Below are 14181 nucleotides of genomic sequence, written 5' to 3'. Positions count from 1 at the left end.
TAAACGCAATTTTGTCCGCCCGGAGTTGTGCCCGTCCCCGCGCAAAACCGTCCTTGCAGTAAATTAAACGCCCTTCTCGACGGCAAACGTTCGCCTTTTTTTTAAGCTTTGCATGTCATGAATGACATGGTAAAATGTTCTGCCGAATGGGTATTCGCTGCAATCATAAAATACGTGTGAATATTCATGCTGCATATACGTAGGTTCAGTGACGCACACTCGCTTACCGACGCGCGCACGTCATGTACAGTCTGTACGCCTGTACGTGGCCGCCGGATTGGATATAGCCCCGGACACGATTGGATATACAAAAGTGTCCGAAGCTAACAGCATTGCATGGGGGACACAATTGCATATGACACCGGTAAACTCAACTCAACACAATCACCAGTGAATCTTTGCTAAGAAAGGATTTTTTTTTTTTTGGGGGGGGATAACAATTATTATCGGTCATGATGGGGCTGATCATGGATATAACAATAACTACAATTAGTAGTTTTACCAACGCTGTATAAAACACTGTATGTCAATGATCACCATTAACTTGTTGCCATTTTTTCAAAAGCCGACAACATAATAATATTCTGATACATTTTTGGGGCGGGCCACAAGGAGTGCGCAGTTTTCCTTGGTGCCACTTTTGGCAATGTAATTGCGCTTTAAGTTTTGTTTACTTCAACAGGGCCTGAATCATCTTGTAGTAACAGCTACTAAATTCAAATGCTTTAAAAAAATTCTATCAACACAGAATTTAAAGCTGCAATACATGTATCGTTTACATTTTTCTTCTCAAATCATCAAAAAAGCTCGCTCCAGATCAGTTTGCAAGGCTAAGCATAATAGGAATGACTTCCTGTTATTTTGTGAGTGTATAGTACATAAAAATTATAACCTTTAAACATGGTACACAAGGAGACGATTTTATTTGAGTAATGTGATAAACATGTTAATAATCACCCTCTTTCCCCAATGCATACCCTGCTGCTGCCATTGGTGTGCATATAGTAAACTTTCTGATAAAAGGTACAAATTAAAAGACCCGTGTGGAAATTAATGTTTTTTGAATTAAATTTATTTCATTCACTTGAATTGAATTGAATTGAAAGTGCACCGATTCCTTAATTGTTCCAATATTTTATGGATAAAAACAGCTATTTTTATGTTTAACAAGTTTGAAAACACAAACAAAAGTGACAAGTTGAAAAGAACCTGCAGAAACATTTTTTGTCTGTTCAAAGATAGTCTTGGTCCAAGACTAAGGTGCTTGACTCTGGATAGTGTACTACGCGCGGTTGAATCGCCAAAGGACGGCTTGAAATCTAGACTACACTGGCAAGTATGATGGCAGCTTGCCAGTGTAGTCTAGATTTCAAGCTCCCAGTTAACTAAATCATACCCTGGCGGGCGCGCTTTGGCCATAAAAGTTCAGTGACAGTTCCATTCAACCCGCCTTCCTAAAACAATCGCAAGAGGGCAGTATATAGTGCACTGGCAAGAGAAGAAGTGTGAGAGGAACAGCTGCAAAAAGTAAACAACAACCACAGGTTCGTAGTTGTGTTGCTGAGTTTGTGAGTAAAGTTTTATTTTTTTTAAGACAATGTCATAGACATACATTAGTTGTACACTCAAGACGGACATATGCAGTTAATAGGATGGGGTGGTGACAGGGGATCGGAACGCAGAGAACGCAATTTGCAGTTATTACAATCATGGACATGATGGAGTAGAACCTCCATGTTTTTTACAATCAATACAGGTCTTTTTCATCTCGAATGCAAAATATTACATTTAGTCACACACCGTACACCCACGTACCCACCATAGGTAGAATATAGTATTGTGTTTTGTAGGGTCGTTAGGTGATCGACCCTCGTATGTTCCCGAACCCCAACTCTGATTGCAAAGTTCAAGATCAAGATCAAGATTCCCGTTTACCGCGAGACTAATGCAATTTCCACCGGTGACGGAAGCTCTGCAGTTTAATTTACTCACGGTGACGGTCTGTATTTTCGTCAGGCCTAATCATGCTGAGAATAAAGTTTCTTGTCATAGGATTTTTATGATCAACCATAAAATGATGAATTTGGGTCTAAATCACTAGTCAAGTGCATTGATTGTGCCCTTTTAATGAGTCAAACTGAAACAACATCCAAGATCCAACCTTGACAATTCAGAACAAAATAATCATCTGCTAGATTGACGTCGCTCCAATGTTGTGCATGCATTAGCACTGTTAATGGCAGAGTATCTCTCGCAACGTAAAACCAAAATATTTCAACACCTGATGAAGTGCAAGTGTCACTGAAAAAGGTTGGATAGTAGACCCAGTAACTGGGGTGCTGTACTCCTTTTAAACAATTTTTGACTTCATCTGTCGTACTAGGACAGATGAAGTCAAAAATTGTTTAAAAGGAGTACAGCGCCCCAGTTACTGGGTCTAGTTGGATAGATGATTTTTTTTTAAACCATATAGTTTTTGATTGTGAACAATTTTCCTGTTAATGTTATCCTACGAAAAACCCATGACACCAGGATACCTAGACTGTCGGCGCATTCTGGCATTGTGTTGCCAACTCGTATAAAAATAAACCTGTACCCACATCAGTGTATTTTTTCTTATGATCAACCATAAAATGATGAATTTGGGTCTAAATCACTAGTCAAGTGCATTGATTGTGCCCTTTTAATGAGTCAAACTGAAACAACATCCAAGATCCAACCTTGACAATTCAGAACAAAATAATCATCTGCTAGATTGACGTCGCTCCAATGTTGTGCATGCATTAGCACTGTTAATGGCAGAGTATCTCTCGCAACGTAAAACCAAAATATTTCAACACCTGATGAAGTGCAAGTGTCACTGAAAAAGGTTGGATAGTAGACCCAGTAACTGGGGTGCTGTACTCCTTTTAAACAATTTTTGACTTCATCTGTCGTACTAGGACAGATGAAGTCAAAAATTGTTTAAAAGGAGTACAGCGCCCCAGTTACTGGGTCTAGTTGGATAGATGATTTTTTTTTAAACCATATAGTTTTTGATTGTGAACAATTTTCCTGTTAATGTTATCCTACGAAAAACCCATGACACCAGGATACCTAGACTGTCGGCGCATTCTGGCATTGTGTTGCCAACTCGTATAAAAATAAACCTGTACCCACATCAGTGTATTTTTTCTTATTATTTGTTTTATTTTTTCCTGAGGATTTTCGTGCTTCCATGATGGCTGTGAGAGGCAAAGATGGGCGCTTCTACTACACTCTGAAAGAGTTTTCTTTTGACGCCTTTGACAAATCAGGTACAACATTAACCCTTTATATATTACAACAAATATACTCTGGACAATAACAATCTCGCATGCATACACAGACACTGTTGGTGTAAAATGCCATGCCGTGCACTAGTGCATGCCATACAGCCCCAAACACAAAGGCGTGGCAAACCCTGACTGGGCCCACTAGTGTGTTAGTGGTGACTCCACTTACTGCATTCATTTTTTCACTTGGTCTACTCTGGCCAGACCAAATATTAAAGGAACCACTGCCTTGGATCGGTCGAGTTGGTCTTTGAAAAGCATTTGTAACTGTTTTTATAGAATGCATATGGGTAGAAAGATGTTGTAAAAGTAGAATACAATGATCCACACAACTATGCCTCCAAATTGCGTGGTTTTCCTTTTACCTCGTCAACTAACACGTCGGCCATTTATGGGGGTCAAAATTTTGACTCCCATAAATGGCCGACCATGTTAGTTCGCACAGTAGAAGGAAAACCACGCAATTTCGAGGCAAACTTGTGTGGATCATTGTATTCTACTTTTACAACATCTTTCCAACCATATGCATTTTATAAAAAACGGTTACAAACGCTTTTGTTTTGACCAACTCGTCCGATCCAAGGCAACGTGTTCCTTTAAACGATCAGTGCAAGTGTCACAAAAAGATAAATTAAAATAGCATTTTTTTTTAAAGTTTTGCCAGCATGAACTCAGAAAAGTATTTTGTTTTTGTTTTTGTTACAGGTCGAATGAGCATATGGAAGCTTTCAAAGGTTTTTGAAGGGCTGCGGGCTTTAGTAAATCCACACATCCTACCGAGACATGTGTTTGGAAAAAAATTATTATTTATCCGAGCTCAACAGTTCACAATTTATCCCAAATTTTACACAAAGATAACGCAGAATCGGGCTGTGAATCTCGTAACAAGTCATAGCCACATTGGAAGGACCTCATTTTCTGCTGTTGAAGAGTTAATTGATGTGCTGACTGACGAAGTACTCGTCCACGGAAGATATCACTGTGTTGTAGTGTCTGCAGAGACTCGTCGCCCAATACCCATTCCTTCTGAAATAGCCAACTCCATTCAAGTGGTACAACCCTCAGATGGAGAGCACCCTCTTCGCGACCCAAAGTTTTTAGAAAAGTTGCCAAAATGTTTCTCAAACGCGAGAACTGTGATGCCAAGCGACACAGACTCCAACAAGCACTTAAATCAGGCAGACTATTTGCGCTATGGTTTTGACTGTGTCAGTATGGCAGCAGTTAATGGCAAATTGTCCGCCTTCCATGATGACATGGCCTTCTCCAATACAAAACAGGTGTGGATAAGGTACCTCTCAGAGGCAGTGGTAGGGGAGGAGATTAGGAGCACTTGCTGGGAGGATGGTGACAACCCCCGTCTTATCTGGGTGGAATTCACCAAGGGGTCAGAGGTCATTTGTCAATGCCAGATTGAGTATTACAAAGAAAACATGAAGATCACACATGAACCCCTTCCGAGTCCCAAACTATAAAACAATTTCCTCCATGTATATTGTATACACTGACTAATAGTGGAAAGTATCCTCCATGTGTACACTGACTAATAGTGGCAAGTTCCACAAATAAACTTTTTTTTTATTCCATGCCACTTTTGCTATTGCCAATCTCCTTTATTCTTATTTAATTATGTGGATTTAATGTTTTGTTTATTTCCCTTTAAGATATGTAATCTTGATGTTTTGTACCTTGTAAATTCAATTGTAATTTAGCCTTTAGCTAAAAATATTTGAATAAAATACCTTGAATTGAATTGAGTTATAAATTAATTATAGTTAAAAACTGGATTTCTTTGGAAAGAACAGGTTATTAGATTACCCATTGCTCTATGATTAACCTTAGTGTAGATCCATCATCCCCACCCCCCCCCCCCACTGAAGTTGAAAACTTCATCGTTTAAAGACAGTGGACACTATTGGTCATTGTCAAAGACCAGTCTTCTCACTTGGTGTATCTCATCATATGCAGGAAATAACAAACCTGTGAAGATTTGAGCTCAATCGTCCATCGACCTTGTGAGATAATAATGAAAGAAAAAACACCCTTGTCACACGAAGTTGTGTGCGTTTAGATGGTTGATTTCGAGACCTCAAGTTCAAAATCCGAGGTCTCGAAATCAAATTCATGGAAAATTACTTCTTTCTAGAAAACTAAGTCACTTCAGGGGAGCCGTTTCACACAATGGTTTATACTATCAACCTCTCCCCATTACTCATTTCAAGTAAGGTTTTATGCTAATAATTATTTTTTTTGCAATTACCAATAGTGTCCACTGCCTTTAAATGTTACTACCTAAAAATCTAATGTTGTGATGAGAACCCCTTGCAATCATCATTCAAAAAATGGGATCAAACAATGGAGACAATCAATGATTGATAGTGCTGTGCACAACTCTTAGCCAATGATAAATCTTCATTGACCTCAGTAAGAGCGCTCAGTGTTTAAGACAGGAAAACAGTTTTACAAATTGCTTAAAAGTTAAAGAAAGGGATGGCTGTTTTTCATATATAACTTTGCCGTAATGTTTCATAGAAAAAAATTAAGAAATTTATTTTGTAAAAAGAATGTCAACGAATGTTTTGCTTTATAAAATCTGTATACAATTTTTGTATAACACATTTTGCAAAATAAACTTAGATAAAATGTAGTTCTGTGTGTTTGATATTCTTGAATGAAGAGCCTGGAAGTCGGAGTGTCTGATGAACTTAGTTAGAAATACTAGTATGTGTGTCACATAATTTCCCACATTTTTACAGACTAGTATTCCCCAACTTCTTGCAAAATTCCAAAAAGTGGCACTTGATTTGGTAATTTCACTCTTTGTAATATCCCAGATCAAAAACATATCATCAGGATTCGTTTTCAAAGCGTGCTCCATGGTAGACTTGACTCAAGTCCCAATCTCGTGCCATCCCCAGAAAAGTACTGTTTTGTGATGCTCTATACATTCCCAAAACCCAAAACCTGGACCACATTTTTGACGGCGAGCGCGCACTGTACTCTAGTTTATTGCTCCATGCTTTTATGCTACGGGTTGTTTGATTGTAAGTTGGCGTGATATGCTTTAGGCACCTCAACGAGAAAAGGACTTGAATCACGCCTACTATGTGCACGGTGGTCGACGGCAGAGCGTGACGACGAACGATGATCTTGCACTATTTATATTGCAATACTGCCCTCTGTTGAAATTTGTTTGTAAGAGATTCTTGATTAATAAACAAGTCGACAAAATTATCATTAATTTTTATGTGGGTTTATAAAATTATAGCAAAAACACAAAAGCAATACAGCTAGAGAATCAGTCTGTCGTTTTAACCGATTCATTTGTCTCGGGTACTATGGGTGTTAAAGAGGTACACATCGAGTATTGGTAAGTGTTGTTAGTGACATCATGGAGGAATAGGGGTCTAAATTATTCCTCCATGGTAACATATTGTAATCCTAGGCCTACTGAGTATTATTTATGATCATCAGACTCTGATTGAGAAATGAAACTTTGAAAGATCATTATTCATTAATTTTATACTAATATCGTAGGAGGTCCTGTTTTCGAGGTGTCCCTAATATCGTGGCAAATCTTTTACCTCTCTGTGCGCGATGAAAACAGTCCCTAGATAAAAATTGTGTGGTTTTATTTGCCAAGCAAAGAGTCGCCTCTTCTTTGACCAAAACTTAGAAACACGTAAGGCTCCACTGGTCATTTGCACTTGTAAATGCAAAAAAGTTGGTATTTTAGGCATTTCTACAAGGTACAAAAATATGTCATAATGTTGAGGCCATAAAAAAATATTTGCCCACCGAAAAAGTTTCATCAAACGCTATTTCAATTCACAATTCATGATGATCAAAATCATGTGACTGAATGTTTTGCTGAGCATTCTTAAAGAAAAATACTAAGGCTTAAAGAAGCCATGTGCCTTATATCAGTTTCTAATATTTTTTGAGATTTTTATTTTGTAACCCTCGTATTAATACTATTATTTATATTAAAATTTAAACATCAGCTTGTTGATTCAATTATCACTGTTTATTAATACGCTTTATTATAAATATTAAGAAAAAAAGTAGAAAAAAAAAAATAGAAATCAGATTTGGAAGCCAGTAATTATTCACACTTTTTATTTTTGTTTTATTTGTTTAAATTTTTTGCAAGTTACCATGGTAATTTTAAAAATTTAATAAAAAAATATTTTGAATAAAATGAAGGCAACTGCTGGCTATACAGTCATACACAGAGTCTCAAAGAACACTTGTAGTCACTGCAGATGTTTCTTCCATGTATAGCTTCACTGGGAAACCATACTTTCTTGTTTGCCGTGAAAATAGGAAAAACTCAAAACAAATGGGGCCAGTTGAAGTCATCCAAGATCGGTGTGTGGTGTGAACATTTCAATGTCCATCAAGTTTTAATATATGTTTGCATACTTCGTATTAACAAATGAAGATAATTAGGGCATCGGTTGATATATTGCTTCATTATTTTTTTCCCAATTCAAAGAAAAAGGCATAATAGCGTGATAACTGGTAAGCAGAGGATACTATAGTAATACTCTGTCCCTGACCACCTGTGACCATGCATCATCGATCAATCAGGTTTATCGCGATTCAATACCGCAATGCTTTGTGGGAAGGCATATGGGGCAGTTTGCTATGAATGATGGGGATGCGATGTATGTTGTCATGCACGACTCGCACACGCATCGCCTATATCTGTGTGTGGGTTCAACAGCGCCCTCTTTTGATATTTTGCTATTGGCGATAAACCTTATCATGGCACTGTAGGCTAACTAAATAGTAATATAAGGTGGTGGTGTGTAGAGCTGCAAGAAATTTACGTCCACTCCTTGCGACCCTGGCATGGCCATAATAGATATAGAATTTAAATAACTAGATCGGCCCAAATATATACGCGCGGTTGCCTGTGTAGTAAAAGTTTTTGTTTGCCATTGACACAGTAAAAATTTCACCTTCGGAAGGCGAAGCGCAGAAAAATAACAGGGGAGATCATATGGCCTTTGACGCGCTAAATGTCACATGCTGATGGCAACAAGTCGCGTGCTGACGGCAATGCACAGAAAATGTACCCTGATGTCCAGGACGTCACTGTAGTACAAAACGAAAGTGAAAGGGCCGCCGGGGCTAGAAGCAAGGCTCAGTTTGTTCCCAAGTCAATAGACCGATCCAGTAGGCTCCGCCCACGACGCACGTGTGAGCAAGAACACGTGGAGCTCTCCAATGCCTCTCTGCACAACTCTGACGCGCGCGCCAAGCAGACACGCACGCATGTCGGACCTAAGTGTCGGACCTTCATTGCGTTGTGATTGGTCAATACGCAATGGGGCGGGGCTTAATGGATCAGTCTATTTGTTACGAAGGTATCCTATTTCCCAAGGCCGAATAGGTTCCCCTTCTGGTCACTCACAGGTGCCGAGGGGAATAGAAGTACCCTAGTTACGTACTAAAGTTAATAAAAGCATATCCAACAACATCTTAGGTATTGTTCGACACAGATTACAACACTACTTAGACCTCAAGGAACATGCATGGTACACCAGTCTTGAAGTGGATTCACTGCTGGCACATGACTGATTTGTAACAGTTCAACTGCAGTATTAGCAGCGCACAGTACTTGTAATTTTCTTGCAGTACACACTGAATTGATCTTATGTATTTATTTATTTCTTTGATTGTACAGTGGTGGGTGAGGTTACTATCCCCGCTACAGGGAACTGCAGGATGACATCAAGCGTTCAGTCCCTGGAGCGGTTGTGGATGGCAAGGTCGGCAGGAGGTGTAAGTGAAATTTGTATTCTAGGCCTGGAATTACATGTAGGCCACAGTGGCTGTGGACTTCGTTGCCCCTGCTCTTGGCCTTGCCTTGGTGCCCCTTTAAACATTTCTCATTGACTTTCTCATTGGACGTGTCTCGACCAGGATTCTAACCCTGTACAATGGCCTCAGTTTTCCAAAGTTCTTATTCACAAACATAACCCTTGCTGTTTTGTAACAATTACTGTCTGTTATAGTACAGCTCTTACCCAAACCTAATGGATAATAAGCCACAAATGTAGACATACCGGTACAGTAAACTCCTGATCATTATTTTATGTTGAGTTTCAACTCCATTATGGAATTCTACATTACGTATTGACCAGACATTACATTAAAGAAAGATACAATTTCATTGCAGTGTTATGGCCTAGCAGTTAAGAGCACTGAAATCAATCAACTGGTATTCTGATCAGCAGAGTGTGGGTTCAAGCCCAAGTTGTGACACCCGGGTTTGAGTTTGTGTTATCTTAAATCATCAAATGCTTGTGGAAGTGTCATGGACGAGCGGTTAAAAGCACCGAATTCACCGAATCAGCAGAGTGTTGGGCTCAAATCCCAGTCGTGACACCCGTGTCCTTAAGCTAAAGCGGTTGGTCTCGGGAGTTGTGTAACGCACATAAAAAACCCAGTGCACTTATCAAAAAGAGAAGGAGTTTGTACATGTAAAAGGAGTAGGTCTCATAATTCAACCATTGTCCCACATACATTTCAGGAAAATCCTGTAAGTTAAAGTACTTTGAGAGCTTCTTCACTGAGTGGCGGATATGTGCGCTATAAAAAAAACACTCTTATTGTTATTATTATATCTTCTATTGTACAGCTTCGTTTGAAGTAACTCTGAATGGCCAGGTGTTGTTCTCTAAACTGAAAAATGGAGGATTTCCAGTCAACAAGGAGGTATGAATATTGAGGGCTTAAATTTAATGCCAGTGGTTTAAGTAGCCGGCCAGTAAACTCATGATTGGACAAGTCCAGCGGCCTTGTTTTTGTGTTCAATTTTCTGACGGATATAATTCTGTTGATTACTGAATAATACTTGCCCATAATAATACAAGCGAGATAAATCTTCTCATTGCTACTTTTGTGCATACACAGCTCTAGTATGAAATTTAGTCCGAATGTCTGACATCACACTTCGAGGTTTGTGAATAATATCAGATACCAGCTTGACGACGTTGCAAAATGTACCTTTGAGCATTCACTTCATAAGGAGATTCACAGTCAGTTCACATTTACACATATAACATAGTGATTAAAACAAAACAAAGCAAGCTAACACTACATTCCAGCACCAATCATAACACAGATATGGAAAGCTTACGTCACAGCACTTTATCCAATGAAATCATTGTATCCCCCAAAAAACATTGAGCCTGTAAGACCTGGGCCCAAATTCATAAAGTTGTTTAGTAGATAATCCTACTAGGCAAAATTCTATGCTAGGCAATATTATTTGCTAAGCAAGAATTGAGTAGGGTACCAATCACATCAATGGTAAATGTACTGTATTTGGTCTGGTAACCTATTTTTGCTCAACATGAGTTTTCTGTACTTAAGCAAGTATTTTTGCTTACAGGCTTAATGAAATTAGGCCCAGTGCCCAACATGGTACCAGTCTATGTGAAATCAGGCCCAAATCACAAATTCAAATAACAGTCTGTTAGATTGTTTATGTATATTGCTTTTCTTCACCACTTCCAGAGTCAAGTGACCTAAACTTATACAAATGCTGATAATCTTAATACCATTTTGTTTCTTCTTTTGAATGACAGATCATCCGATCTATCACAGAGTACGATGGGGGAGATGTTGTACCAGTCACTCATAGTGCTAGTGAATGCACGGTATTGTAAGATGACAATATAAACAGACTACCCACTGGCTACTAGAATGCATCAGAATCTTCTCCTACTGCTTTTGTCGCAATAGACTTGTATCAAGCTTCCACAATGTTCATCCTGTTCCCAGTACACAGGGAAAGGAATCATCAATCGACCTTATGTACATGATGAGGAGGGCGCCCTCGCCTAGAGGACAAATGGAGTTTTTTTCATCGGCCAGCCCTTTGCGTCGTGCGTACAAATCTGTGTATTTCAATGATTTTGTCATCATATTACCTCTATGATGGTGGCTGGATGATGTTGATGCATAATTTTTATACTGTTAACAAAATACATGATAAAGGCACTGTTTTCCAAAGCAGCCTTTAGAAAAACAAGACGTTTAAAACATGATAACAGTCTTTTAAAACTTTCCTCACTCTACATTTGCATGACTTTCCAACACTCGGACACTAGAGAACACTGGTGTCGACTGATTTAAAACAGTTCTTGTCTTTAACTGTATCACTCAGGTTTTTCCATATGTTTCAAGGCATTATATTCCCTCTACTTTAGTCTGGTTTCTGTTTTTTTGCTTATGGACAAATCTAAAAAGTTAAAATAGCCTGAAATGTCTATAAGAGCCTACACCATGTGTACATGGTAGGCCAACCCTTGTAGTCAATAAAATTCTCCTACTACATTCCAGGAATGTAGCTACAGCTACGGCTAGATCAGTGCGTCACCCAGTTGAATAGGCTGATGTGTGTGATCAAGCCGTAGCTGTTGCAGAAGTTGCCGTTTCGAACATAGCCATAGTTTTTGACTTCAGGTTTTGACAACTGACTGGGATATCTTAGCTTTTTTGATGTTTTATTTAAGAAAGACTATGCGGTTTAAGGAGTTCTCCATTCTTAGAGGACTAGCAAAAATGCTATATTTTTCTTAAGATAATTTATATGCATATTTATACAGTTGTGCATTTCGATCGTCTTAGTATTTGTAAAAAAAAGGAGGTGAAAATGCAGTTATGTCTATATATAAGCCCAGAGTAATTCTTCACTCAATGCCGTTCAGGGGAAAATGTGAATTATGCAAAAGACTTTAAACAAAGAACAACCATGTTTTTTTTATGAAATGTGGACTATTTCTCTCTTCCTTTGGTGGCTGCTTTACTTCTTCCTAACAATTGTGAAAGCTCAATGAGATTTAGAGAAAAGCAGGGGAAAAAAACCACCTCGGAAGATGGCTGCCAGTGCTGTGTGAAGTGCCTTGGAGGTGGGGGAGCTATCCTCATAGCCCACCTTGTTTGGCTATTATGGCTCTCCTTTGTTATCACCTGTCTTATCATAGTCCCAATTACACTGTAATGGGTACTATGATAAGGCAGATGTTAAAAGAGACGCTATAAGGAGACGATGAAAAAGATTCATATTGGTGTTGACTATGTTAATTGTTAATAGAGAGCCATAGCAGCCCAACAAGGTGGGCTTATCTCCTTAGCATAGGTCTCAATTTTGGGTGTTTGCCCCGGTTACAATATCTGACTTTAAAACCAAACAAATACTCTATGCATTCTTTTAGCCACAGGTGAAAGCCAATTTACCCTTTGTTGTTTTCAAACTTGTCTGTCACATGACATGAAGTATCCAGCGAATGACGGGTTAAGTTGAAAAGGGAATGACCCAAAGATTTAACCTTGATAAACGGTCTGGGGTGTCAAGTATGTGATGGGCGAGTGCAACATCAAAGGCTTTTATAATCAGAATAGTCATATTTATACTAATTGTGTAAATTTTGCTTGAATGAAGTTCAAATAAATGTCTGATTCATAAATACATAATTTGCATTGTGCTTCATTTTGCATTGAGTAAGTTGCATACTTTACGATGTCACTTTGTAAAGTTGCATACACTGTGTAATTTTGTAACATGTGTCTATAAACCTTGGTTTTCATAACAAATTGAGAGTACAAAATTTCAAAGCAATTGATGAAAACTGTTCATTTAGAACCAGTTAGGGGTCATGAGTGCCAAGCAGGGTAACAAATGAAAGGTTCTTTTATAGCCACCCCCTCCCACCATTATGTCTCTCTCTGCCTGCCCCCGTCCCTGTGAATTATGTCCGTCATATGGGAAATAAACATGGGCTGGAGAAGGACGATTCAAACATAGAGGTAGAGGTAAGCTGAATAAACTGCCACACCCCCTCCCTCTCATGAAAATTTCATGTTTTACATCACTGTGACTTTAGATATAGAAGAGTTAAACCAACGGTTCTTTTCAGAACCACCCCAACTCATTTAGAGATAGTTATTACATGGTCTTACCGCAAACTCTTCTATATCTTATTTCCACCATGCAAAGTTTCAAATCCTACTTACTGTGACTTTAAATAATGATATACTTATTACCATGGAGGAAAATTCCTCCGTGTTATTACCCACTAAGTCATACAACAAGGATTGAAGGGGATTAATGCTAGGTAATGGTTAAAATAACGTGACCCTTTTAACAAGTTTCAGTCTGACAGCTTTGTTTACGTAATACAAAATTATTGTGTAGGCCCAACATTACGAGAGGATTATCATAAGTAAAGTGATTATTTCACAAGTCGCCCCCAACGTTGAAAAAGAGACATCATTATAACAGTCGAGTCACTTTTGACAGAGTTTATTCTGTTCTCCGTTTGCGCGCGTGAACGTTCCGGCTACTTTTCTGTTGATCTTTATGAACGGAATACAATCTTGTGTTAATGAAAGGTAGGCACTTCAAGGAGACCTCGAAAAATGACCGTCAAAAACATACAGGTGGAATATTGGTAAGTAGGATTTAACATTAATACCGTTTTTAACGGAAAGGAGTTCAAGTTTGAATAGCGGTGTAGTGTCTCATTTTTTTAAAGGAGGGTGGATCACGCGTTAAATCGGCTTATTTGAAGATTTGCATGGGATGTGTGGATCGTAAGTCAAACTATGATATTGCGGATACAGCCATGGTTAATCGTTTTGAGAGACGTGTTTTCTCTGAGAAGAACCTGTGTGGTAAGAGCCAATGCCTACCGGGCAGGTATATTCAGTAGAAGCGACAACGTAACCCTCCTTCCGACGGCCGCCCTGGTAGAGCTCCCGACGGCCGCCCTGGTATCCCTCCGATCCTCCCGACGGCCGCCCTGGTCGGGAGGAGGGTTATGTTATCGCAACTATCGGGCAGGCC

General features: G+C 39.0%; 2 protein-coding genes across 3 annotated transcripts; both read left to right on the top strand.

Moving 5' to 3' along the window:
- Nucleotides 1-1491: 1491 nt before the first annotated feature.
- Nucleotides 1492-5924, top strand: LOC139937115 (uncharacterized). Of its 2 annotated transcripts, none has more exons than XM_071932119.1 (3): nt 1492-1544; nt 3203-3296; nt 4020-5924. In XM_071932119.1, the coding sequence occupies exons 2-3, from the start codon at nt 3218-3220 to the stop codon at nt 4787-4789; spliced, it is 849 nt and encodes a 282-aa protein (XP_071788220.1). In that variant the 5' UTR covers nt 1492-1544; nt 3203-3217; the 3' UTR covers nt 4790-5924. The 2 variants fall into 2 exon arrangements, with proteins under 2 accessions (XP_071788220.1, XP_071788219.1); XM_071932118.1 differs by having other exon boundaries at nt 1496-1568.
- A 3095-nt stretch (nt 5925-9019) lies between these two features.
- LOC139937688 (migration and invasion enhancer 1-like) lies at nt 9020-12804 on the top strand (the record flags this gene model as incomplete). Its single annotated transcript, XM_071932956.1, has 3 exons — nt 9020-9107; nt 9967-10043; nt 10919-12804. Coding segments are annotated over 3 exons (246 nt in total), but the record flags the coding sequence as incomplete, so codon positions are not given.
- Nucleotides 12805-14181: the final 1377 nt, after the last annotated feature.

The sequence above is a fragment of the Asterias amurensis genome, chromosome 5, assembly GCF_032118995.1.
Source record: "Asterias amurensis chromosome 5, ASM3211899v1".
In the NCBI taxonomy this organism is placed as follows: Eukaryota; Metazoa; Echinodermata; class Asteroidea; order Forcipulatida; family Asteriidae; genus Asterias; species Asterias amurensis.
This window is presented reverse-complemented; position numbering and strand designations above follow the sequence as displayed.